The following is a 24568-nucleotide window of genomic DNA, read 5'->3' on the forward strand; positions in this document are numbered from 1 at the left end:
TGTACGTATGAACTATTTCTAGAAACTAATGGCAGTGATTGCTTCTGGAGAGGGCCACAGCGTGGCTGAAAGAGAAGGATGGGAAGGAGCCTTTATTATAGGCACTCTGTTCCTTTGAAATTTTGAAATGAAGGTATTGCCTAATTTAATATAAGTACTGTGTGGCCCTGGCTGGTTGGCTCAGAGGTAGTGTTGACCCAGCATGTGGATGTTGTAGGTTTGATTCCAGTCAGGGCACACAGGAGAAGTGACTATTTGCTTCTCCACCCCCTCCCCAACCCTCTCTTTTTCTCTCCCGAAGCCATGGCTCAATTGGTTTGAGCACATTGGCCCACATTGGCCCCGGGGGCTGAGGATGGCTCCGTGGAACCTCTGCCTCATGCACTGAAAACAGCTCAGTTGCAAAGCATGGCCCCAGACGGGCAGAGCATCAGCCCCAGACAGGGGTTGCCAGGTGGATCCAGTCAGGGCACATGCGGGTGTCTGTCTCTCCATCTCCTCTCCTCTCACTTGGAAAAGGAGAAAATAAAAATTAAAAAGTACTGGTTTTAAATTAAAAATAGAATTAGGACCCTAGCCCGGCAGCTCAGTTGGTTAGAGCATTGTCCTGATATGCCAAGGTTGCAGGTTTGATCCCTGTACATACAAGAATCAACAATGAATGTATAAATAAATGGAACAACAAATCAATGTTTCTCTCTTGCTCTCTCACTCTCTTCCTCTCTCTCTAAAATCAATAAATTAAAAATAAAATAAAATTGACTCACAAAGGAAAAACTATGAGAAAGGGCCCTTTTCTAAATCCTAACAACATGGTTGGGCAAATTTCCTTTGACTCCGGGACCTGGGCCTCAATGCTACAGTGATACTGACACACAAGCTACTGTCTTAGGCGATGACTCAGTTGCCCATAAGGCACCTCAGAATGCCCTTCCGTGATCCAGAGGTCATCCTGATGCTGCGACAGAGCACCCCTGCAGGCATCTCATGCCTTACTTTCCTTTTGGGGCTTTTAGGGTAATAAAACACACATTTATTATTATTTTATACTGTTGTTGGTGGACTGAAGTTACCAGAATGTAGCTGAGAAGACTTCCTGCTGTTGCCTTCCCAGGAAACATTATACACAGCCATTCCAATTCCTTTGTGGAGTGAGGCAGAACCTGAATAATAAATAAATATGCCTTCTGTGCATCAAATAGAGCCTGTGCTGCATCATGTGCGGTTTGAATATCACGAACCCTCCTTTGCGTGAGGATACATGCGTAAACATATCCCCCTTTTCTCACAAGTGCTGTTCCCGTGGGTACAAAGGACAACGGGAGGCTGTTGACGGTTTTCTGCAGAGGAGCTACCTGATCGGATTTGCATTATTAAAAGATCTCTGCCTGCAGTGTGGAAAATGGAAGGGTCGTGGTGAGGCCGGAGCGGACGAGGGGAGAAGGGGTGGGAGCGGAGGCGGCCGCTGTGGTTCAGGCTAGAAGTGGTGGCGGTGACGATGAGCGTGGTGGGCTTGGGGGACAATAGATGCGCTTTGTAATTTGTAAGTTCCTTTCATGGGGACTCACTGTGATCACCCTGTGTCAGCCTGTGAAGTGCCCCCCTCCTTCCCCGCCGGCTTCAGTCCCTGCGGAGACGACAGGCTGCCCTTAGCATAGCTGAGGAAGAGGAGCTGGGGCCATGCTCCGGTTGCCACAGCTGATGAAGAAAGAAACCTGAGTCGGTGCAGGAGTCCCGAGCTGCTCAGGACCGCAGGCCTCTAATGTGTCACTCGCAAAGGGGCTTGTGGAAATATGTCGGTGAAGGCAGTGAGGCAGAGTTTCAGACAGAGAGAGGACTCTGCCCTTTTTCCTTGAGTTTATTTCAGCTCACCTCGGCTCTGTCTTTGTAAATCCCCGGTGTTCAGTGCCTGACAAGCTCTGGTGGAGCTGCAGAGTTAGAGACCTGTGGCACCCAAGTAGGAGGGAGGAGGCTGGCATCTGGTTCTTAACTTCATCACAGACCTTTGTTCTGAACCTGGGGCTCAGCCCTTCATTAACTTCTCTGGACCTCAGCTTCTGCATCCGTACAATGCTGCTTATCATCCCTCTTGTGGAATTTAATATGAACAAATTATTAAATGCTGTTATTTCTGTAACGTAGAAAGCCACAATCTCAAAGCAGTGATGAGTGAGAAAGGGGCGTGTGAGTGGAATGCTAGAACTCACACTTCCCTGTCTCAACAAAGACAGCTCCACCTTTAAAAATTTGGAAAGTTAAGATTTCATTGGCCCAAAGGGTTCCACTGCTAAAACTGTGTTAAAATCTCCATGACAGAGCATTCCTCACCCTCCAATTCATAGATACCTGACCTGAACGCTGGAATGGCAAATAAATCAACCATCACCCGTGAACCCTGTGCATGTGGCAGACATCACTAATAGTCCTTGGTCCTTTCCTACTGAACCTTAATACAGCCTCAGAATTATTTGCAGCACAATGCTTCCAACAATCAGTTTCACAGTGGGCATGTGAAATGAAATGAATTTTCCACTCTTGACTTTTCATTATAAGTTGACCTTGAGTATTCAGTTGAATTGAGGAGGATAGCTGCTCTAAAACTTCATTTAGCTAAAAAGAAGTTTCAAAGCAAGTTGAAGTCTTTGCTTTTGTCTGAGGCTGTTTGGGTTACATACATAACAAGATCACACAAACTGGGTGGCTTAAACAATAAATCCTTCCTTCCTTCCTTCCTTCCTTCCTTCCTTCCTTCCTTCCTTCCTTCCTTCCTTCCTTTTTTTTCTTTTTCTTTTTTTGAGAGAGATAGGGCAGAGAGACAGACAGGGAGAGAGAGGTGAGAAGCATCAATTCGTAGTTGCTTCACCTTAGTTAATTGATTACTTCCCATACGTGCCTTGACCAGAGGGCTCAAGCTGAGCCAGTGACCCCTTGCTCAAGCCAGTGACCTTAGGCTCAAGCCAGTGACCTTTGGGCTCAAGCTAGCTACCCCTCGCTCAAGCTGGTGAGCCTGAGCTCAAGCCAGTTAAGCCCACACTCAAGCCTGTGACCTTGGGGTTTTGAACCTGGGACCTCAGTATCACAGGTCGATACTCTATCCACTGTACCACCATTGGTCAGGGTACAAACATTTATTTCTTACAGTTCTGGAAGTTGCAAGTCCATGATCAGGACTGGTGAGAGCCCTTTTCTTGATTTATAGAAAATGTCTTCTTGCTGTAGCCTCACATAGTGGAGAGACAAATCTCTCTCAGGACCCTTATAAGGGCACCAATCTCAATATGAAGGCTCCACCCTCTTGACCTATTATTTCCCGAAGGCCCTACTTCCAAATACTACCTCACTGGGGATTAAAGCTTCACCATATGAATTTTAGGAAGACACAGTCCTCAGCAGCTTTTATAACCTTGTTTTACCTTTTACCAACATGTCTTTTAGAAAATAAAATCAGTTACTTTGGTCAGTTACAGACTGTCCATCATCCTAGTATGCCCTGGCCTCCATTCTTTTTACATATGCAAATCATACTCAGTCCTTTAAATCTTAATTCAAATGCCACCTGGTAACATTCTCCATGAAGCTGAACTTTCACAACCTTCTATTTGCCTTGCTCATGGCATTTAATGTCTTGCAGTACTTTTTTTTTCTCTAAATGCTTTGTTTCCAGCTAGGCAGTGAGCTCCATGAAAGCATGACCCCGTCTTTGCACACATTTGTATCCAGAGTGGCCCCGTAGTTACTCAGTAAATATTTGCTGAGAGAATGAATCAACACAGGAAAATCTGAGTACTAGCCCAAAAGGCTATTTCATTTTGTTATACCACAAGCTGAAGTACTTGGATTCTATTGGTGAATTGAAAGTAGTTGATAAAATGTCAATTCTACAATGACAGGTGATCTTTGGGTCATGCATCACTGATGCCTAGAATAGTGCCTGGCATGCAGCAGATCCTGAATTTATTTTAGTTGAGTAAATAAAGGAATGAATGAATAAATATGGTTTGAGAACATACTGTAGTCTACCAATGACTTCTCTTGTGTTTATCTCGCATGAGGTAAGGCATTCAACGATCAATAGGGTCTCACAACTTTTGAAACCAGCTGGGCAATTGCTTGGTTATTTCTCTTGAAATGGGCACATTTCACATTTTTCCAGACAGTTAAGAGTTGGGGGACAGGGGGTGTTATGTGATTGAAGTGTGATTTTCATCTCTAAACAATAACACTGGGGAACAAAATTTTTGTTGCATCCACAAAAACACTTGTTCTTACCTAATTCGAGTGTGCTGATCTCAAATCTGACATCAGTTTTTCTCTGTAAGCTACAGGGTTTTTTTGCAATTCAAGATTTTAGGTTTTCATATTATTGTAAAATTTTCAATATTTAGTTTAACATAATGAAGTAGAATGTCTTCTTGGGCATCATCTTGGTGAAAATATAATAATTCATATAATGCAGTAAATATACTAATATACTAAAAGATATGATTGCATCAGAATTTGTCTACAATTTCGAAATAGAACATATTAAAACACTTATTTTAATCATAAAATTTGCGCAAAACTTATTTAAATTCTATTCAGGCAAAAATTTGCATTTGTAGCTCTTGCGTTTGTGTACTTGTTGAGGACAATCTCGTTTGATGCTCCAGCAGTAGTCTGCTCATCACTAACAACTCCAAGATTTTCGGGAAACTTATCAAGGTGACTGTTCAGGAAGTGAATCTTAACGCTCATGTTACATCCAAAGTCGTGGAAAGCCAACAGCATCCTTTGAACCAGAAGTTCATAGTTTTCTGCTTTTTTGTTGCCAAGGAAGTTCTTTGTAACTGCCACAAAAGACTGCCATGCTGCTTTCTCCTCCTTATTCATCTTCTTGGCAAATTCTTTGTCACGTATGAGGGTTTGAACTTGAGGTCCATTGAATACACCTGCTTTTATCTTCTCAAAAGACAAAGCAGGAAAAGCAGAAATAATATGTTGAAAGCATTCACTTTCTCTATTCAACGCCTGAACAAACTGCTTCATTAAGCCAAGTTTGATGTGAAGTGGGGGAAAAATGATCCTGTCTCGATTAACTACAGCTTCATTCACAATATTTTGTATCCCTACTTCCAGAGCTTCACGTTTGGCCACTCCTTCTGTGTCCAGTGTTTCTCCTGAGTTCAGCTGTCCCACAAACACAGAAAGCAAGGATACTTCATGAAACCTCTCTGTTGTCCTAGCAGGAAATTTACCATTTTAAGATCCACACAAATGATCCAGTTATGCTCCTCATACTTCAGAAAGTTGAGGACAATTTTTATGTCATTCTTACTAAGTCATTCAATTCAGGTTGGCTAAACTGCTGAGGGGTTAATGACTGCTTGGCATCAGAAGAAGACCCTTCAGATTGTACAACCATTTCCTCATGTATCTTATCAAAATACATTTGGTCACCATGTTCACTTTCTTCATCCTTAGAAGAAATAAAACCATTGAAAACTGGAACCAGGAGTGTCTCAGAGTGTGAGATAGGTCGTATTGCTGAAGGGATATTGCTGAAGGATATGTGATCATATGCCGTTTTTTCTTGCCAATGCCCTTTGTATGGATCAGACAGAAATAACAGTCACTGCTATGGTCCTTAGGTTCATGCCAAACCATGGGAATACCAAAAGGCATTCCTTTGTGTTTTCCTTTTTTTTTTTTTTTTTTTTTTTTTTTGTATTCTTCTGAAGCTGGAAACGGGGAGAGACAGTCAGACAGACTCCCGCATGTGCCCGACCAGGATCCACCCGGCACGCCCACCAGGGGCGATGCTCTGCCCACCAGGGGGCGATGCTCTGCCCCTCTGGGGCGTCGCTCTGCCGTGACCAGAGCCACTCTAGCGCCTGGGGCAGAGGCCAAGGAGCCATCCCCAGCGCCCGGGCCATCCTTGCTCCAATGGAGCCTCGGCTGCGGGGGGGGGGGAAGAGAGAGACAGAGAGGAAGGAGGCGGGGGGGGGGGGGTGGAGAAGCAAATGGGCGCCTCTCCTATGTGCCCTGGCCGGGAATCGAACCCGGGACTTCTGCACGCCAGGCCGACGCTCTACCGCTGAGCCAACCTGCCAGGGCCTGTGTTTTCCTTTTGTCCAGTCACGAAGCATTTCCTCACAATTATGACACACAATATGAGGAGCCCAATTCTTGTCTTGATCACCAAGGGGTACTTGAAAATAGGCAATATATTCACGTGTCACAAATGATGAAATATTGCGCCTTTGATGTTGAAGTGTGTAACAGCCACATATATAACAGGAGGTGTCAAGACTATTCTTACATTCATGCCTACTCGAAGAAGCCATGATTCAATCTTAAAACAAAATAAGAGGGTGTTTTTTTTATCAGATAATAATTTTTTACACTTAAAAACAACTACAATTATGTAAAAGTGGTGTTTGTAAAACATTAATTGCCTTGTGGTTTTGTTCCATCCAAGAGTCGTTGCCCTTTAACTCCAATTTAAAAACCAATGCATGATATTAACTGTAACAAAAAGAAATTAAAATTGCACAAAAACTAGAACATGCACCAAAAAAATGGATTTTAGATTTGGAATCAGCGATGCAGAAATATTGATATATAGAAACCGTTCTAAAACCTCATGCAACAGAAAATGGGGGAAAAAAATTGTTCCCCAGTGTAATTTACTTACTCTTGCCTTTTGGAAGTCAGACTATATGTGATCTTTTAAAGCAGTGATTTTCAACCACTGGTCTGCAGGCTGCCCCAATCCACCAGAAATTTTGTGCCGGTCTGTGGCAGAGTTAACCACCTTGATTTAGGATGAAAGTACTCTGCATATTTTTGTATTTGTTATCAGAATAGCTCCTGGAAATTCTGTTATTTATGCTGTGCTTGGCCACGCTGCAAGATAGCTGCTGTCGGGTTTTTAATTTCTCCTTGCTAGGAGAAATTGTTGGATGGCTTGCTATCAAACAGGACTGGTCATAAGTTTGCTTTACTGCTAGTTGTGCGCTCATTGATGGAGAAATCTACATTCAGAGTGATGTGGAAACATTCCCAATCTCCAGGCAAAATATTGACCTTAGACAGGTGGCTTTTTAAAGCCTGATATCTGTAATCCAATGTCTGGCACATGGTAGGTAGTTGAATAAATGCTAAATTCTTGCATTTAGTCATTCAGCAAATGTTTATCCAATGCCTGTCTTCCACCTGAGATTACCAACACTAAATTCAGATTCTAAGAACCTTACTGGTATTGTCTCTCAGAGTCAAGCTGGCTAATTAAAGTGGGTATGCTATTATTTTCTTGTCTGGCCTACTACTGCCAAAAGGCTCAATTAAAGCAATTAAACTGAAGAGGGCTTGATCTTCCTTTAACATTTATCATCAACAGGGGCTCACTTCTGTGCTAAAAAGGCCCTGGTAGAGATTTTATTGGGCCCTTTGCCTACTCAAACTACTATATAACCATTAACTAGTTAATCCAAATAGGTCCTCAGGGAGGCCTGGCAGAGTCATTATCTTTACATCACTGAGAGCCAAGTGACTTATTCAAGACCGCTAAGTAAGGTCAGAGCTGGTTCACAGTGTAGTGGACTGAAGGCCGGCCCTTCTTTGCCAGACTGGACAGCCACCACCGCCCCCCCTCCAGGTGTTTGCACATCTGTCTTTATTTTTCCCATGTCAGAGGAGCTCCATTTTGCCACCATCTAGTTCTGTCCACACGCGACCCTGTTCTGACTATCTTTTCTTCTTGGAAACCCTGCTCCAAGCCCTCTGGTGAAAGTGAGACTCGATGACCTTCTATTTCAGAAACTATGCCAAATTGCTGTGCAGACATCAACAACTAAAGCTTTGGAGTAAGGCAATTTGGGTTCAAATCTTGGTTTTGTTGCTTAGTGGCCATATGACTTTAGGCAAGTCATTTAGCATTTCTCAAACCTCAGCTTCCTCCTCTATAAAATGGGCATGTTAATAATAGTACTTACCTATGGTACTGTTGCAAAAATTAAATGACACAAAGTCTGTATGCACTTAGCACATTGCCTGGCACATAATAAGTGCTTGATGTACAGTAACTATCAAATTATTTGGCAACCATTACACACTGCCTCCAGACAGAAAAATAAGAGACTTCTAAACCGGTCATATCTGATCTTTCCAATAAAACTCACCTGAAAAATCTATAGATAGAATAGAAACCAGGCTTTCAAAGTGAGATGGAGCAAATCTGACCTATATACATCTGTGTCGGGTAAAACTTGGGAGGAAATGTACATGGAATGAAAAAGGAGTATGCCCTATAGAACTTACTTACCTGGCTGCGGCAATTGCAGAGAAAGCAGACACACTTTGGAGAGGTGCATTTATTACCTCTGGGAGGCTGGCCTGAAGTACAGCTGAGCAACCAGGATTTTGACATTTATCTGTTTTCCTGATGCTTTATAGGCTCTATATAAAACCAGTCTAATGACCTTCCTACCAAGGCTGAATGATTTGCTGATAGAGCTGCAGGTTTCTGTGGGCCTTTTGTGTGTGTGAGAGCAAGTGGCTTTAATTTCATTTCTGGAATAAAGGAAGCGCAAAGACATTACCTCTGAATCCATCAAAGAAAGAACTCTGTAATTGCAATTTGGCAGCAAACGTGCTTGGGCTGTGTGCACTCTGAAAGCCAGTGATGATTAATCCTGCATGGTTATCTGAACCCAAGAGCTGATGCGCAATTGCATCAGGCAAGAGAACGTCGTGTCTGATCACTGCAGACTTGGGCCTCTGTGACGTACATGAGTAGGACAAGATCAATCAGATCTCAGCCCAGAAATCTAGACCTGCGTGTCCACTATAGTAGCCAGTAGGCCCATGTGGCTTTTGAGCACTTGAACTGTGGCTAGTCCAATCTGAGATGCGCTGTAAGTGTGAAACATACACAGGATTTCAAAGATTTCTTATATAAAAGAGAATGCATCTTTGTATGGAGTACATGTTAATCATATTTTGTATATATTGGGCAAAGTGAAATATATTATTAAAATCAATCTCATCTGTTTCTTTGAACTTATTTACTGTGTCTGCTAGAAAATTTTAAGTGACATGTGGCTCACATTTGTGTCTCACATTACGTTTCTGTTGAGCAGTCAGGGACTCACAGGCAAAGCAGACATCTCTTGAGTTTGTTTCCTGGCTCGTAATGATTCCTTTTTTGGGGGTGACTGCCTTTGTTCTGATCTCAGGGTCGAGTGGCCTCCTAGTTGCTATGGTGCTGGGTTTTTTTTTTGTTTTTTGTTTTTTGTTTTTGCCCCAAGGATGGACACCTGACTCAAGTCTGTCAATCAAAGAGCTTCCTTGGGAAGTTGGATTGGGAACTGATGGCTGGAGCTGTATCATGTAAAGTAGAGTGCTCTGGATAGCCAGGGCGTTCTGCTCAGTGGGTCAGAAAAGCAGATGCAGCTGATCTTCAAAGAAGAAGAACAAAGCACATGTGTAGGTTTAGAGAGGAAGAGATGAAACACGGACAGTCCTGCTGATGATTGAGTTTCTGGTTGGAATACATATTTGGCCCGGCTGGATTCTCGTCCTTAGGTCCTGTGAGATGTCCTGAATCCTTATCATAAATGTCAACTTTTTTCACTTCATGTCACTCAAATGAGTCTCTGGCTACCAGAGTCTGAGTAATTCATATTGCAAGCCTACTTTTCTTTATCACCTCGGGTCTAGACAGAAATAAATTTTCTATGATGTTTATGACGCTAAGCTTCAGAGCCTCTCTCTTGCAAAGTCCCCTTCCAAAACTTTATTTTTTTTATTTTTTTTCAAAACTTTATTTTTATATGTACTTTTGTATTGTTTTTCTTAAAGAGTGATGCTCAAATTGTGTTACTCTCAGGTCACATAAAATGTGGATTTGCCCTGCATATGCACTTCTTTCTGTGGTTGCAAATGCAAATGCAAACCTTTGGTGGTTCCAGAAAGACTATTCCTCCACAACATGAAATGCAGTCCTACCTCAGGGCTTTTGACCAGCTTCCCTCTGCCTACACTGTTCTTCCCTCAGACCAATGCAGGGTTGGCTCCTTCTTAGGAGTAAGGTCTTACCTTCAATGTCACCACCTCCAAGAGACCTTTCCCGAATTCCCCACCCGAGGAGCTCTGGTGTCTCTATTACACCATTCTCTTTTATTTTCATGACAATTTCTTGTTTATTTGTCTGTTTGCTTATGGTTCATCATCTCCTGCTCTTTCTAAAATGAAAGTACCACCTGACCTGTGGTGGCGCAGTGGATAAAGCATCGACCTGGAAATGCTGAGGTCACCGGTTCAAAACCCTGGGCTTGCCTGGTCAAGGCACATATGGGAGTTGATGCTTCCAGCTCCTCCCCCCTTCTCTCTCTCTCTGTCTCTCCTCTCTCTCTTTCTCTCTCTGTCTCTCCCTCTCCTCTCTAAAATGAATAAATAAATAAAAATTTAAAAATTAAAAAAAAAATTAAAAAAAAAAAAAGAGGAGGGTACCCTTAAAATGAAAGTACCATAAGAGCACAAATACTACCTTGTTCATTGCTATATTCCCAATATCTAGAACAGTGCCTGGCATATTGTAGGCATTCAATAAACATTTGTTAGGCTTCTACCTATTTCTCAGATGTTTATAAAGAATTTTATAAATGAGTGAATAAATGAAGTTTATAACTTTCTATTATAGCCCTTGCTCTGTGACAGATTTTTATTTTATTTATTTATTTATTTATTTTTCTGAAGTTGGAAACGGGGAGGCAGTCAGACAGACTCCCGCATGCGCCCGACCGGGATCCACCCAGCATGCCCACCAGGGGGCAATGCTCTGCCCCTCTGGGGGGTCGCTCTGCCACAATCAGAGCCATTCTAGCACCTGAGGCAGAGGCCACAGAGCCATCCTCAGCGCCTGGGCCAACTTTGCTCCCGTGGAGCCTTGGCTGTGGGAGGGGAAGAGAGAGACAGAGAGAAAGGAGAGGGGGAGGGGTGGAGAAGCAGATGGGCGCTTCTCCTGTGTGTCCTGGCCGGGAATTGAACCCGGGACTCCTGCACGCCAGGCCGACACTCTACCACTGAGCCAACCGGCCAGGGCCTGTGACAGATTTTTAATTCCTAATCTTTATTACTAGGAAAATAATTGGATCTCATTAACAAATATGTATTAAGTCATGCCTGTGTCTCAAGCACTGGGCTAAGTGCTTGACAAACATTATCTTATTTTAACCCTCACAGCAACCCTATAAGGTAGTGTCTTCACTTGGGATTGCTTTGGCTGCATGTAACTGAATCCTAACAACAGCAGCTTAACCCACTAAAGTTTTATTTTTCTTATGTAACATGAAGTCTAGGGTGTGTGGTCCAGTATTTTACAGCACCTCCATGAAGTCATCAAGAACCTGGCTTCTTCTGCTTTTCTTTCTTTTTCTTTTTTTTTTTTTAGATTTTTAGTTATTCATTTTACAGAGGAGAGAGAGAGATAAAGTGGGGAGGAGCAGGAAGCATCAACTCCCATACGTGCCTTGACCAGGCAAGCCCAGGGTTTCAAACTAGCAACCTCAGCATTCTAAGTTGACGCTTTATCCACTGCGCCACCACAGGTCAGGCTCTTCTGCTTTTCTGTCATTACTAATGTGTGGCTTTTATAGTTGATAAGATGGCTAACTAACACTCTAAATGTCATTTCCTTGCTTCAGGCAGGAACACGAGCAAGAGTCAAGGGCAAAGAATTATGTCAGCTGAATCTTTCCTTTTTTGAGAAGAAAGAACAGTCTTCTTGGAAGCCCTTGTAATAGATAAGAACACTACTTACATCTCATTGGTCAAACTGGATCACATGGCCACTCCTAACTACAACGAAGTCTGGTGGGGGGTGAGTATTTTTAATAGGGCACATTGCTGCCCTGCATAAAAACTTCTGTTGGTGTTGGTAAAGAGGAGAAGAATAGAACTGTGTAGCGAATTAGCTGTATTGGCCATGACATGTTTTGTAGTTGTATTTGCCAGATGTTGTATGTTATTGTACTATGATTGTATACAGTGTCCTAACGAGTGATAAAGTCGCAAGTACTCTATGAATTCATTGTGTTCAGGGTAGCTGGAAACACCAAAAGATCCGAAGCTTGTATAGATTTGGGCAATCAGATGAAGGGAAAAGCATTTTATTTTACAGATGGAGGCACCAAGGCTATTAAGTGGTGGAATGTTTTGCTCACAATGTAGCATCTAAAATGAAAGGGGAAAAAGATATAGAGCTAGAGCTGGAATTTAAACCCAGGACCGTCTAATTCCAAAGCCCATATTCTTAAGGACTTGGCTTTGTGGTTCTTTATAGTTAAATGGTGACTTGCTGGGATCCAACAAGCCATCTTTTCATTATAGCTTTTCACAGTAATAACATCTACCATTGACTAAGCACTTATTATGCATGATTTTCTTTTTGTGCATTATTTGATTTTGAAAATTGCTTTACCCTGTTTCTAAAAATTATCCCTAATTATTATAAAATGTTTTTAAATCCCCAAAACGAACCTAAGAAGTGTGTGTGGGGGGGTAAAAGCACCTAAGAAAAATAAAATCTCTAGAAATTCCACCCCCAGAGAAAATCAACATTAACATTTTGGTAAACATCTTCCCAGACATTTCTGTTTGCAGATTAATATATTAGATACGTGTTTAAATACACAAGTGGGAGCATACCATATGTTTTCCTGTAGACGTAAATTGTCCCAGCTGATTATCCTAACAACCATATGGGGTTGGCATCATTTTATAGGCTTAGAATGGTTAGGTGGCCCTGGCCGGTTGGCTCAGCGGTAAAGCGTCAGCCTGGTGTGTGGGGGACCCGGGTTCGATTCCCGGCCAGGGCACATAGGAGAAGCGCCCATTTGCTTCTCCACCCCCTCCCCCTCCTTCCTCTCTGTCTCTCTCTTCCCCTCCCGCAGCCAAGGCTCCATTGGAGCAAAGATGGCCCAGGTGCTGGGGATGGCTCCTTGGCCTCTGCCCCAGGTGCTAGAGTGGCTCTGGTCGCGGCAGAGCGACCCCCCGGAGGGGCAGAGCATCGCCCCCTGGTGGGCAGAGCGTCGCCCCTGGTGGGCATGCCAGGTGGATCCCAGTTGGGTGCATGCGGGAGTCTGTCTGACTGTCTCTCCCCGTTTCCAGCTTCAGAAAAATACAAAAAATAAAAATAAATAAAAAAAAAAATAAAATAAATTAAATAAAATAAAAAATTATAGAATGGTTAGGTGACATGAGTAAGGACACAGTTAACAAGTGGTTAGCCTTGGCTGAGTAGCTCAGTTGGTTAGAGCATCAACCCAGTACGCTAAGGTTATGGGTTTGATCTGCAGTCAAGACACATACAAGAATGAACCAATGATGGCATTAATAAGCGGAACAGTGAATCTATATTTTGCTCACTCTGTTTCCATCGCTCTCCTTTTCTCTGTCTCTAAAAATCAATAAATAAAAATGAAAAACAAACAAACAGCCTTAGTTGTTGTGGTTCAGTGGATGGAGCGTCGACCTGGAGTGCTGAGGTTGCTGGTTCGGGGCCCCAGCTTGCCCGATCAAGGCACATGTGGGAGTTGATGCTTTCTGCTCCTCCCCTCCTCCTTCTTCCTCTCTCCTTTCTATAAAATGAACAAATAAAAAATCTTTAAAACAAAACAAGCGGTTAAATGAGACTAGTTTTAATTTTGCCTGACCTGATTACCCTAATTCCCTGGAAGAATTAGAATTGGACAAAGCAAATGTCTCTTTCTCTGGAGAATTTTTTAAAAATTGTAAGATGGTCCTGCTCCCAAGGCACCTTGGTGATAAGAAAGCATGGCTGATTTAGTGGACTCAGCAGCTGTCATGAATATATTCATTATGACAAAATAAAGCATTTTCAGTGCTGTAAGCCGTCTGAGATACTGTTACTCTGAAGTCTCTATTTGGAGGAATGCTGCGCTGACATCACCCAGGGCGATACCACCTGGCCCCATCATGTGACTGAGTCTTGGCAAACTGTCAGTGTTTCCTGCTTGTGATCATTGCGAGTGATCTCCATTCTGGTGCATTGAAAATGACTTTTTGTTCCACATCCTGCCCCCAGCTCTGCAGATGCTTGCTTTGTACTTGTATTTTCCAGATGTTGTGGACCTAGAAGACTAATCTTTGCAGCTGCTGGATTTTGAATGAATGAATGAACTAGGGGTCCCTCCTCTCTTATGGGTGAATAGCACATCAAGGTGTACACTGAAGTCTTTAAAGGACGTTTTGCCATTAATAGGGTACCGGTTACATAAATTATGACACATGCATGTGTTAGAAAACCATGTGTGGATAAAGTGAATAGGTGGATCAGGAAGGGAAGCCAAGATGTATTATTTAGTAAGGAAAAAGCAAGGTGTGTAACATAATATAGAGCACAATCCCTCTCCCTATTTTGTTGGTAACTTTAAAGAGAATATATGTATTTACATACACACACACATATATATGTATAAATGTGTAAATATATATACGTATATCAATATATACTTTTCTGAAAGGACCCATAACAAACTATTACTAATTAATTATTGTTACCTTTAGGAGGGGCAGGAACAGAAGTTACCACTTGTTAGTTTAACATTTCAAGACTTTTACCTGCATTTTATTTATTTATTTTAATTTTTTTAAATTAATTTTTAGAGAGGAGAGAGAATGAGAGAGAGAGAGAGAGAGAGAAGGAGGAGGGAGGAGCAGGAAGCATCAACTCACTCCCATATGTGCCTTGACCAGGCAAGCCCAGGGTTTTGAACTGGCGACCTCAGCATTTCCAGGTCGACACTTTATCAACTGCGCCCCCACAGGTCAGGCACTTACCTGCATTTTAAAATATAGATACATATTAAGAGGTGCCTACTCCAAAGGCACCTGGGTGATAGGAAGGCATGGCTGCTTCACTGGGCTCACTAACTGTAGTGACTGTTAGACTTAATATCACAATTATTATCTAATATTAACAGGAGTGATCTGGGCAATGAGAACATGAGTCATTAAATGTCTTCTCCTCTGTCCTTCACCATGCTTAAAAAACGTCAAGACTTACTATTTGTTAAAATTTTTATTTACCCATTTTAGCCGGAGAGGCAGAGAGAGAGAGAGAGAGAGAGAGAGAGAGAGAGAGAGAGGAACATCAATCCGTTCCTGTATGTGCCCTGACTGAAAATCGAACTGGCAACCTCTGCCCTTCCTGCCAATGCTCTAGCCAATGGAGCTATCTGGCCAAGGCAAGACTTATTTTTAAAAAATATTTTCAGAGATCTTGAAAGGAACAATTACAGTCTCACCTTACAGACTTCAGATGTTGGGAAAATTCATAAAATGGTACTATATGTACAGGGAATGCAATCTGAGCAACAGTGTCAAACTGAATCCAGTTCGGGGGACAGATTTCTTTTTTCTTTTTTCAATTATTGTACCAAATCAAGCAGGACTGCCAAATAGTGCCCATTAAGTTCAGTTGGTGGCAGCTGCCTGGAGTGCTGTTGAAAGGAACCCAGAGGCCATTTCCAGGCTTAGCTGTGATTGGTGAGCCATGGCTGCCCTGGGCGTGCAGGTGGGGAGTCGGGGAGCAAGTTTCATGCGGGTGGGTGTCGCCAAGAGACAAGTTCTCCCCAAGTTCCTTGTGGCCTCCCCTGCCGTCCAGCATGCCAGCACATCACAATGTGCTCCCCACAGTGTTCCCACACCCCAGAGGGGAAACAAGGTCTAATGGAAACATGAGAGAACAGGAGAGCTGATGGTGCATGAAATTAACAATGAACTCGAGACTGCTGTGTGTGTTCTGGGACAGGGAGAAAAAACCCACATAAGAGCTAACACCAGAGAAAAACTGAGTGCCAACTAATGAAAAGGACCACAACCATCCTTGCAGATGGTGGCCTTGTCGCCCCTCACCCTTGCAGAGCCTCTGTGACTAAGAGGGAGGCAAGACTAAGGCTCTGGGCTGGCTGAGATTGACAGCAATTTCATCTTTTGGGTCTCGGGGGCTTGGTGAAGCGCCAGGGCAGCTCCCTCTGAGGAGGAGACAGTTGAATTGATTACCGGGTCCAAAGTATGAAAGGAGCCAGCCACTTGCCCATTCAAAACCACTGCTGTCTTGTCAAGGCTGAGTCTTCCATGAGATTTTTCAGGTTGCCTGTGGCCTGGCCTGTCTGCCAAGGTTCAACAAGGAGCAAAGAAGCCTTTTCCCCAAGAGGGTTTTTTTGGAGCTTCCTGTAGTTTGTCTTCGGTAGGTCTGGGAATTACTATGTACACGACTGTGTGGTCCGTGAAGGTGCTTCCAGCACACAGCCCGGTGTCTGCTGCCAGCATCCACTAACCAGACTCTGTGCTTAAAATAGCAGCAGCAGCCTGACCAGGCGGCACAGTGGGTAGAGCGCCGGACTGGGATGCGGAGGACCCAGGTTCGAAACCCTGAGGTCGCCAGCTTGAGTGCGGGCTCATCTGGTTTGAGCAGGGCTCACCAGCTTGAGCCCAAGGTCACTGGCTCAAGCAAAGGGTCACTCGGTCTGCTGTAGCGCCCCGGTCAAGGCACATATGAGAAATCAATCAATGAACAACTAAGGAACTGCAACAAAGAATTGATGTTTCTCATCTCTCTCCCTTCTGTCTGCCTGTCCCTATCTGTCCCTCTCTCTGACTCTCTCTGTCTCTGCCCCCTCCCCCCCAAATAGCAGCTGCAAACTGTTGGCATACTCTGCTTCACCCAGAGCTGCAGTGATATGACACTAAGGGGTCAGGGTGCTTGGGGAGGAGAGGGAGGAGTTTACGGTGCTGCGTCTGTTCACCCCCCTCACCACCTCTGGGGATTGGTCAGGTCAATTTGATTTAGTATTTAAACTCTTTGTTTTTGTTTTCTGGTATAAACTCCAAACTATGAAGAAATTACTTCTCTTTCACAAATAGCAGATGAAGGACATGACTGATTGGGATCATGTGATTTTCTGTTGTTGATGCTACCCACTCCTGTCTCCAAAACACTAAAGACAACCTTTCAATTACACCTGCCTCGGATAGGTGTAATTGAGAATCTACCCGTCTTGCCCTTAGAACTGGTGAGGCTGGTGTCTGTGGGGAAACATAAACAACGGGATGGGAGGGAGTGGATGGGGCAATGGCTAGATTTTTTTTTTTTTAATTTAACAAATACACTACATGTATAGTCTGCTTACCACAAACAAGATCCAATCCTTGTTCTCAAGAACTTACAGTCTGGTGGGGGAGGTAGAAGAAGGTAAAGAGGGGATAAATGGTGAAAGAACAAGACTTGACTTGAGGTGGTGAACATACAATACAACATACACATGATATATTAGAGAATTGTATACTTGAAACCTATATAATTTTATTTATTTATTTACTTTAAGATTTTATGTATTGATTTTACAGAGAAGGATGGGGTGGGGGAAGAGGAATGAGAAGTATCAACTCATAGTTGTTCCACTTTAGTTGTTCATTGGTTGCTTGTTGTATATGCTTTGACCAGGCAAGCCCAGGGTTTTGAACTGGTGACCTCGGCATTCCAGGGTGATGCTCCATGCACTGCACCACCACAGGCCAGGTGAAACCTATATAATTTTATTAACTAATGTCACCCCAATAAATGCAATGAAAATTAAAAAAATAAATAAACTGAGAGTCTAGTGAAGGAGCTGGGTCTGTTAAAAAACTATGTCTTTGTTTTGCTTTTTTGATTTCTTTCACTGATACTTGTCTGTGGCAATCCGGTTAATGGCAGGATTCCCCCCCCCCCCCAAGGCTTAGTTGGTTTTTTGTTGTTGTTGTTGTTGTTATTGTTTTTTACAGAGACAGAGAGTGAGTCAGAGAGAGGGATAGACAGGGACAGACAGGCCCTGGCCGGTTGGCTCAGTGGTAGAGCGTCAGCCTGGCGTGCAGAAGTCCCGGGTTCGATTCCCGGCCAGGGCACACAGGAGAAACGCCCATCTGCTTCTCCACCCCTCCCCCTCTCCTTCCTCTCTGTCTCTCTCTTCCCCTCCCACAGCCGAGGCTCCGTTGGAGCAAAGATGGCCCGGGCCCTGGGGATGGCTCCTTGGCCTCTGCCCCAGGTGCTAGAGTGGCTCTGGTCGCAATAGAGCCACGCCCCAGAGGGGCAGAGCATCGCCCCCTGGTGGGCAGAGCGTCGCCCCCTGGTGGGCATGCTGGGTGGATCCCGGTCGGGTGCATGCGGGAGTCTGTCTGACTGTCTCTCCCTGTTCCCAGCTTCAGAAAAATACAAAAAAAAAAAAGAAAAAGAAAAGAAAAAAAAATAGACAGGGACAGACAGACAGGAACGGAGAGAGATGAGAAGCATCAATCATTAATTTTTCATTGCGCGTTGCAACACCTTAGTTGTTCATTGATTGCTTTCTCATATGTGCCTTGACTGCGGGCCTTCAGCAGACTGAGTAACCCCTTGCTGGAGCCAGCGACCTTGGGTTCACGCTGGTGGGCTTTTGGCTCAAACCAGATGAGCCTGTGCTCAAGCTGGTGACCTCGGGATCTTGAACCTGGGTCTTCCACATCCCAGTCCGATGCTCTATCCACTGCGCCACCACCTGGTCAGGCTAATGGCAGGATTAATAGGCAAAACCTATTATATGTTTAAGCTGTAAGGTCGGTGAATAATGGGGGATGGTCATGTGGGGAACCCAGACCCACGAACTTTGGCTAGGCCACCCACAACCAAGTGCGCCAAAAGAAGCTTCGCAGGAAACCTTTGGAAAAAAGTGACCGTCTGTCAGCCAGTGAGATTTCACCATGTCATATTAGCTTGACTTCCCTAGAGGGACCCTTTAAATATCTCCATGTGGTGTCATCCTTGCGACTTCCCTGGCCTCCATCTCCTCCATCTTTCTTTTTTCAGGGCCAGGGAACCTTGCCAGGCGAGATGCGCTGTACTCAATAAAGCCTTTTGTTATTCCACAGTTGGTGGCTCTGGCCCCTTCATTCCTTCTCAGTGGGGAAAAATATCTTACATAAGCTAGTGTAAAAATGGAAACTCTAGGCCATAAACAAGTGGGTGAAATGATTAGGACCCTATTCTTGCAAAGAAAAGAACTTAAAAAGCGTAATTAGACTTTGGAAAACATTAGACTTTACCACCACCTCAGCCAATATCACTGGATCCTTTTGAATACCTACCTACTCACGACCTTCGCCACACTGCAGTTTTTCTTTTTCTTTTTTTTTTCTCCATTTTTCCGAAGCTGGAAACCAGGAGGCAGTCAGACAGACTCCCGCATGCGCCCGACCGGGATCCACCCGGCACGCCCACCAGGGGGCGATGTTCTGCCCCTCTGGGGCGTCACTCTGTTGAATCCAGAGCCATTCTAGCACCTGGGGCAGAGGCCACGGAGCCATCCCCAGCGCCCGGGCCATCTTTGCTCCAATGGAGCCTCAGCTGCGGGAGGGGAAGAGAGAGACAGAGAGGAAGAAGAGGGGGAGGGGTGGAGAAGCAGATGGGCGCTTCTCCTGTGTGCCCTGGTCGGGAATCGAACCCGGGACTTCTGCACGCCAGGCTGACGCTCTACCGCTGAGCCAACCGGCCAGGGCCACTGCAGTTTTTCTTAATTAATTTTTTCATTTCTTATTTGACTCTATTTAGTAGTAGTTCAAATTAGCATAGATTGATAGGATTAAGGCCTTTACAATAAAATGACATTTGGCTTTAAAGAAACAAGGCTATGAGCAAATAAACTGTAGTCATTCTAAAAAAGATGGGCCATAGGACTGGTGCAAAATGTGTACATGAATGTTTATAGCAGCGTTATTCATAATGGCCAGAAATTTGAAATGACTAAACTTTCAATCAACTGAAGAATGGATATACACAGTGTGGTATATCCATACCACAGACTATTCAACAATAAAAAGAAATAAAGTATGGATACATGAATGAACTTCAAAAACATTATGCTTAAGTGAAAGAAGCCAGACACAAGAGGTCACGGTCACATGGTTTATGATTCTGTGAAATGTTCAGAACAGGCAAATCCACAGAGACACAGCATTGATTAGTGGTTGCCAGGGACCCAGGTTGAGGGGAAAATAGAGAGTGATGGCTTAATGGGTACTTTTGGGGAGGTGAAAATGTTTTAGAACTAGATAGAGGTAAAGGTTGCGCAACATAATGAAAGTACTAAATGCCACCGAATTCTACACATTTAAATTGTTAATTGCATGTTACATGAATCTTACCTCAATTTTAAAAAATAAAGAAGTACAGATGCACGTTAAATTATGGATGAACTGAAAAGATTATGCTAAGTGAAAGAAGCCAGAAACAAAAGGCCATGTACTATATGATTTCATTTATATGAAATGTCCAGAATAGGCAAATCTATACAGACAAAAAGTAGATTAGCGGTTGCCTCAGGCTGGATGGTGTTGGGAGGAAATGGGAAGTGACTGCTAATAAATTTGGGGTTTCTTTTAGGAGTGATGCAGATCTCCTAAAATTGTAGTGAAAGTTATACATTGCAAATATATGAAAAAGTACTGAATTGTACATTTTAAATCAATGAATTACGTGGCATGGGAATTAAATGCTAAAAAGCTGTATTTAAAAAGATATGTATAAATGTAAGCTTTTCAAAAAATTGATTCACTTCAGGGATTATTAGGGCAGCTTGCTATCTGCAGCATAAAGAATGCAATCTTTTTAGTTTATCTAATTTGTATGTTGAGATTTTTGTGAACTGAGTTTTCTAAAAAGGACTCCCTTCCATGGTTGGTTAGCTCAGTCAGTTAAAAGCGTCATCCCAAAGAGATAAATAAGGTTGCAAGTTCCATCCTCAGTCAGGGCACACACAGGAAGTAACCAATGAATGCATTACTAAGTGGAACAACAAATGAATGCTTTCCTTCCCTCTCCTCTCTTTCTCACTTCCTCTTTCTGTCTCTTTAAAAAAAAAAAAAGGCCTGACCTGTGGCGGCGCAGTGGATAAAGCGTCAACCTGGAAACACTGAAGTTGCCGGTTCAAAACCCTGGCTTGCCTGGTCAAGGCACATATGGGAGTTGATGCTTCCTGCTCCTCCCCCTTCTCTCTCTCTCTCTCTCTCTCTCTCTCTCTCTCTCTCTCTCTCTCTCCCCCTCCTCTCTAAAAAGAATAAATAAAAAAACACTTAAAAAAAATTAAGCCCTGGCCTGATAGCTCCACTGGAGCATCATCCTGGAGTGCAGAGGTTGCCTGTTCGATTCCCTTGTCAGGGCACATACAGAAATAGCTAGATGTTCTTGTCTCTCTAGATAGATAGATAGATAGATAGATAGATAGGACTCCCAGTAAATACATATGAATGGAGGAATAAAGAAGAATAAGCGATCTAGAAATAAGCGCAAGCATATATGAAGATTTTTGTACCTCATAAAGGAGACGTTGTAAATGATTATTCAACGAATGGTATGAGATCTAGCTAGCCAATTAAAACAAGAAGAAACTGGACTCCTGACATATTTTTTACCCCCAAATAAATTGTAACTTGATCAAATATATTCATGTATAAAAGATAACTATAAAAATATTAGTAGAGCCCTGGCTGGTTGGCTCAGTGGTAGAGCGTCGGCCTGGTGTGCAGAAGTCCCAGGTTCGATTCCCAGCCAGGGCACACAGGAGAAGTGCCCATCTGCTTCTCCACCCCTCCCCCTCTCCTTCCTCTCTGTCTCTCCGCCTCCCGCAGCCAAGGCTCCATTGGAGCAAAGATGGCCGGGGCGCTGGGGATGGCTCCTTGGCCTCTGCCCCAGGCGCTAGAGTGGCTCTGGTCGTGGCAGAGCGACCCCCCGGAGGGGCAGAGCATTGCCCCCTGGTGGGCAGAGCGTCGCCCCCCTGGTGGGCGTGCCGGGTGGATCCCTGTCCGGCGCATGTGGGAGTCTGTCTGCCTCTCCCCGTTTCTAGCTTTGGAAAAATACAAAATATATATATATATATATTAGTAGAAATTATAGGCGAGTGTTTTTTTAAGATCTTGGGGATGCGTCGGGCTAGCGTGTGGAGGACCGGGGTTCGATTCCCGGCCAGGGCACACAGGAGAAGTGCCCATTTGCTTCTCCACCCCTCTGCCGCGCCTTCCTCTCTGTCTCTCTCTTCCCCTCCCACAGCTAAGGCTCCATTGGAGCAAAGATGGCCCAGGCGCTGGGGATGGCTCTGTGGCCTCTGCCTCAGGCGCTAGAGTGGCTCTGGTGGCAACATGGCGAAGCCCCGGAGGGGCAGAGCATCGCCCCCTGGTGGGCAGAGCGTCGCCCCCTGGTGGGCATGCTGGGTGGATCCCGGTCGGGCGCATGCGGGAGTCTGTCTGACTGTCTCTCCCTGTTTCCAGCTTCAGAAAAATGCAAAAAAAAAAAAAAAAAAAAAAAAAAAAAGATCTTGGGGATGAGGGAGACCTCCTTAAATGAAAGCCAAGAAGTCATTTAAAAAAGAGAGAAAATAGGTACAGAGAAAATAAAGTAGGTAGATTTGACTACCTGTTTTAAAAATGAAAAAGCTTCATTATAGCTAATACTATTATTCTTCTTCTCTCCTCTTCTCTAGTTACCAGCTCTACCTAAATTTGATTGATCCTTCTGGATGCCACTAAAATTACCCTCCCCTGTGGCATCTTTCCCAACTCCTCTAGTGCAAATGGGCAATTCTTCCTTTTCTGAACTGTTGAACTTGGTTGGAAAGAAGAAATGGTTGGATTGTGTTTTACCTGCCAACTCTAGACAACTAACAGTGAATGCTCAGAGCATTATATTGAGAAGGGTTCTTAGGAGCATCTGCTCTCGGTGGGAGTGCTGTGATCGATTATTGCTGTCTTTCCTGGGCACTGATAGATAGGGTGATTCATATGCATGTTTCCTGTCTTTGGGCTTTGACTATTTCACATATTCCCCCTCACTTGACACTGTTATTGTAAGTACCTAAAACCCAGGCAGGCACATCCTGCAGTTCTTGTTCTTCTTAATGACGTGTGCTTGTGTTATTGTTATTGTTATTGCTTTTTTTTTTTTTTTTTTTTTTTTTCATTTTTCTGAAGCTGGAAACAGGGAGAGACAGTCAGACAGACTCCCGCATGCGCCCGACCGGGATCCACCCGGCATGCCCACCAGGGGCGAGGCTCTGCCCTCCAGGGGGCGATGCTCTGCCCCTCCGGGGCGTCGCCATGTTGCGACCAGAGCCACTCTAGCGCCTGGGGCAGAGGCCACAGAGCCATCCCCAGCGCCTGGGCCATCTTTGCTCCAATGGAGCCTTGGCTGTGGGAGGGGAAGAGAGAGACAGAGAGGAAAGCACGGCGGAGGGGTGGAGAAGCAAATGGGCGCCTCTCCTGTGTGCCCTGGCCGGGAATCGAACCCGGGTCCTCCGCACGCTAGGCCGACGCTCTACCGCTGAGCCAACCGGCCAGGGCCGCTATTGCTTTTATATTCCCTCAGAATCGCTCATGGAGCTAGGCAGTAGAGTGCCCAATAAGTACCGTAATAATATTGTAAAGAGAATACAATGGCATTGTGAAAACAGTGCTTTCCAGGAGCACAGTGGTTCCCAGGAATAGGAAATATCCCAGAAGTGCCCTCTAGTTCATGGTGAAGGTCAAGGACTGTGGCAGGGAGTGGATGCAGTAGAAAGAGGCTCATCTTTGCTTCTTGTTATTTAAACAAAACCTGTTTACCTTCAAGCTATACTCACAGAGTGTAGGCTTTATATGTGGGCAGAAAACAGAGGAGGAATTCTTTTAAACAGAGTAAGTCTGCCCATGGAATAAGAATTAAATATCTATTTAATGAATGAACGAATGCAGAAATAAAATAAAATAACTGGAAACACCTCTAACGTGATGAAGTGTTCCATGGAGCTCAAGCATCACATGCCCCTGGCAGGAAACCAGGAAACCTGTCTTCATGTTGAGAACAACTCCACCTTAACGCAGTGGCAGAGACTTGGTTGGAGGTCCTCCCATGCCTGACAAAGGCTCTCTCCCTGTCTTCTCAATTTGTTGGCTGATTGAAACTCACTCTGACTCATTCTAACGTCTGCATTCCATTTTAGCCAGCATGAGCCCAGCTTCAGAACTGCTTTTTTGCAGTGGTCCTAATCTTATCTCAGCACACAAGGAGTTGCCCATGGAAAGCCCAGGCCAGGAAAATTCTCTGGGTTTCTGTGGCTGGAAAATCTGTGTTACCGGAGATATCACAAGAAAAGTCATCTCTCTGCTCGCTGCTATCTTGGAGATGCAGGAACACGTGCAGAGGCTCGTGATAGTTCCTGATATTTGCAATTTACAAAGCCCTTTTACATACATTGTCCATATAGTTAATCTTCAGGAGGTAAGAGACTAGGTCAGAGACCTACATGTTCTTCCTTGAAGTCAGTTGACTTTAGAAGAGCAATTTTTGCCAAAGTTCATAAGAAAGGTTTTTCTTTTCTGCCCTCATGAGATACTTCTCTTGCTTTCCCAAGAAAGAAGTCTAGTCTCCAGGTGGGAGGAAGACTTCTTTTTAGGCAGCTGCTGAGTTGGGAAGAAAGGGCTTCACTCCAGGAAGTGATGGCTGTGTTTGGAATGGAGAAGGGAG

General features: G+C 44.1%; 1 protein-coding gene across 1 annotated transcript in view; it reads left to right on the forward strand.

The window, feature by feature from the left end:
• Positions 1-24568, forward strand: part of NDFIP1 (Nedd4 family interacting protein 1) — a 126502-nt gene that overhangs the window by 38267 nt on the left and 63667 nt on the right. The window contains exon 2 of the mRNA XM_066272818.1: positions 11685-11860. Within this exon, the coding sequence (XP_066128915.1) occupies positions 11825-11860 (36 nt within the window). The 5' untranslated portion in view covers positions 11685-11824. The remainder of the gene's footprint in view (positions 1-11684; positions 11861-24568) is intronic.

This window comes from Saccopteryx bilineata, chromosome 4 (genome assembly GCF_036850765.1).
Source record: "Saccopteryx bilineata isolate mSacBil1 chromosome 4, mSacBil1_pri_phased_curated, whole genome shotgun sequence".
Lineage (NCBI taxonomy): Eukaryota > Metazoa > Chordata > Mammalia > Chiroptera > Emballonuridae > Saccopteryx > Saccopteryx bilineata.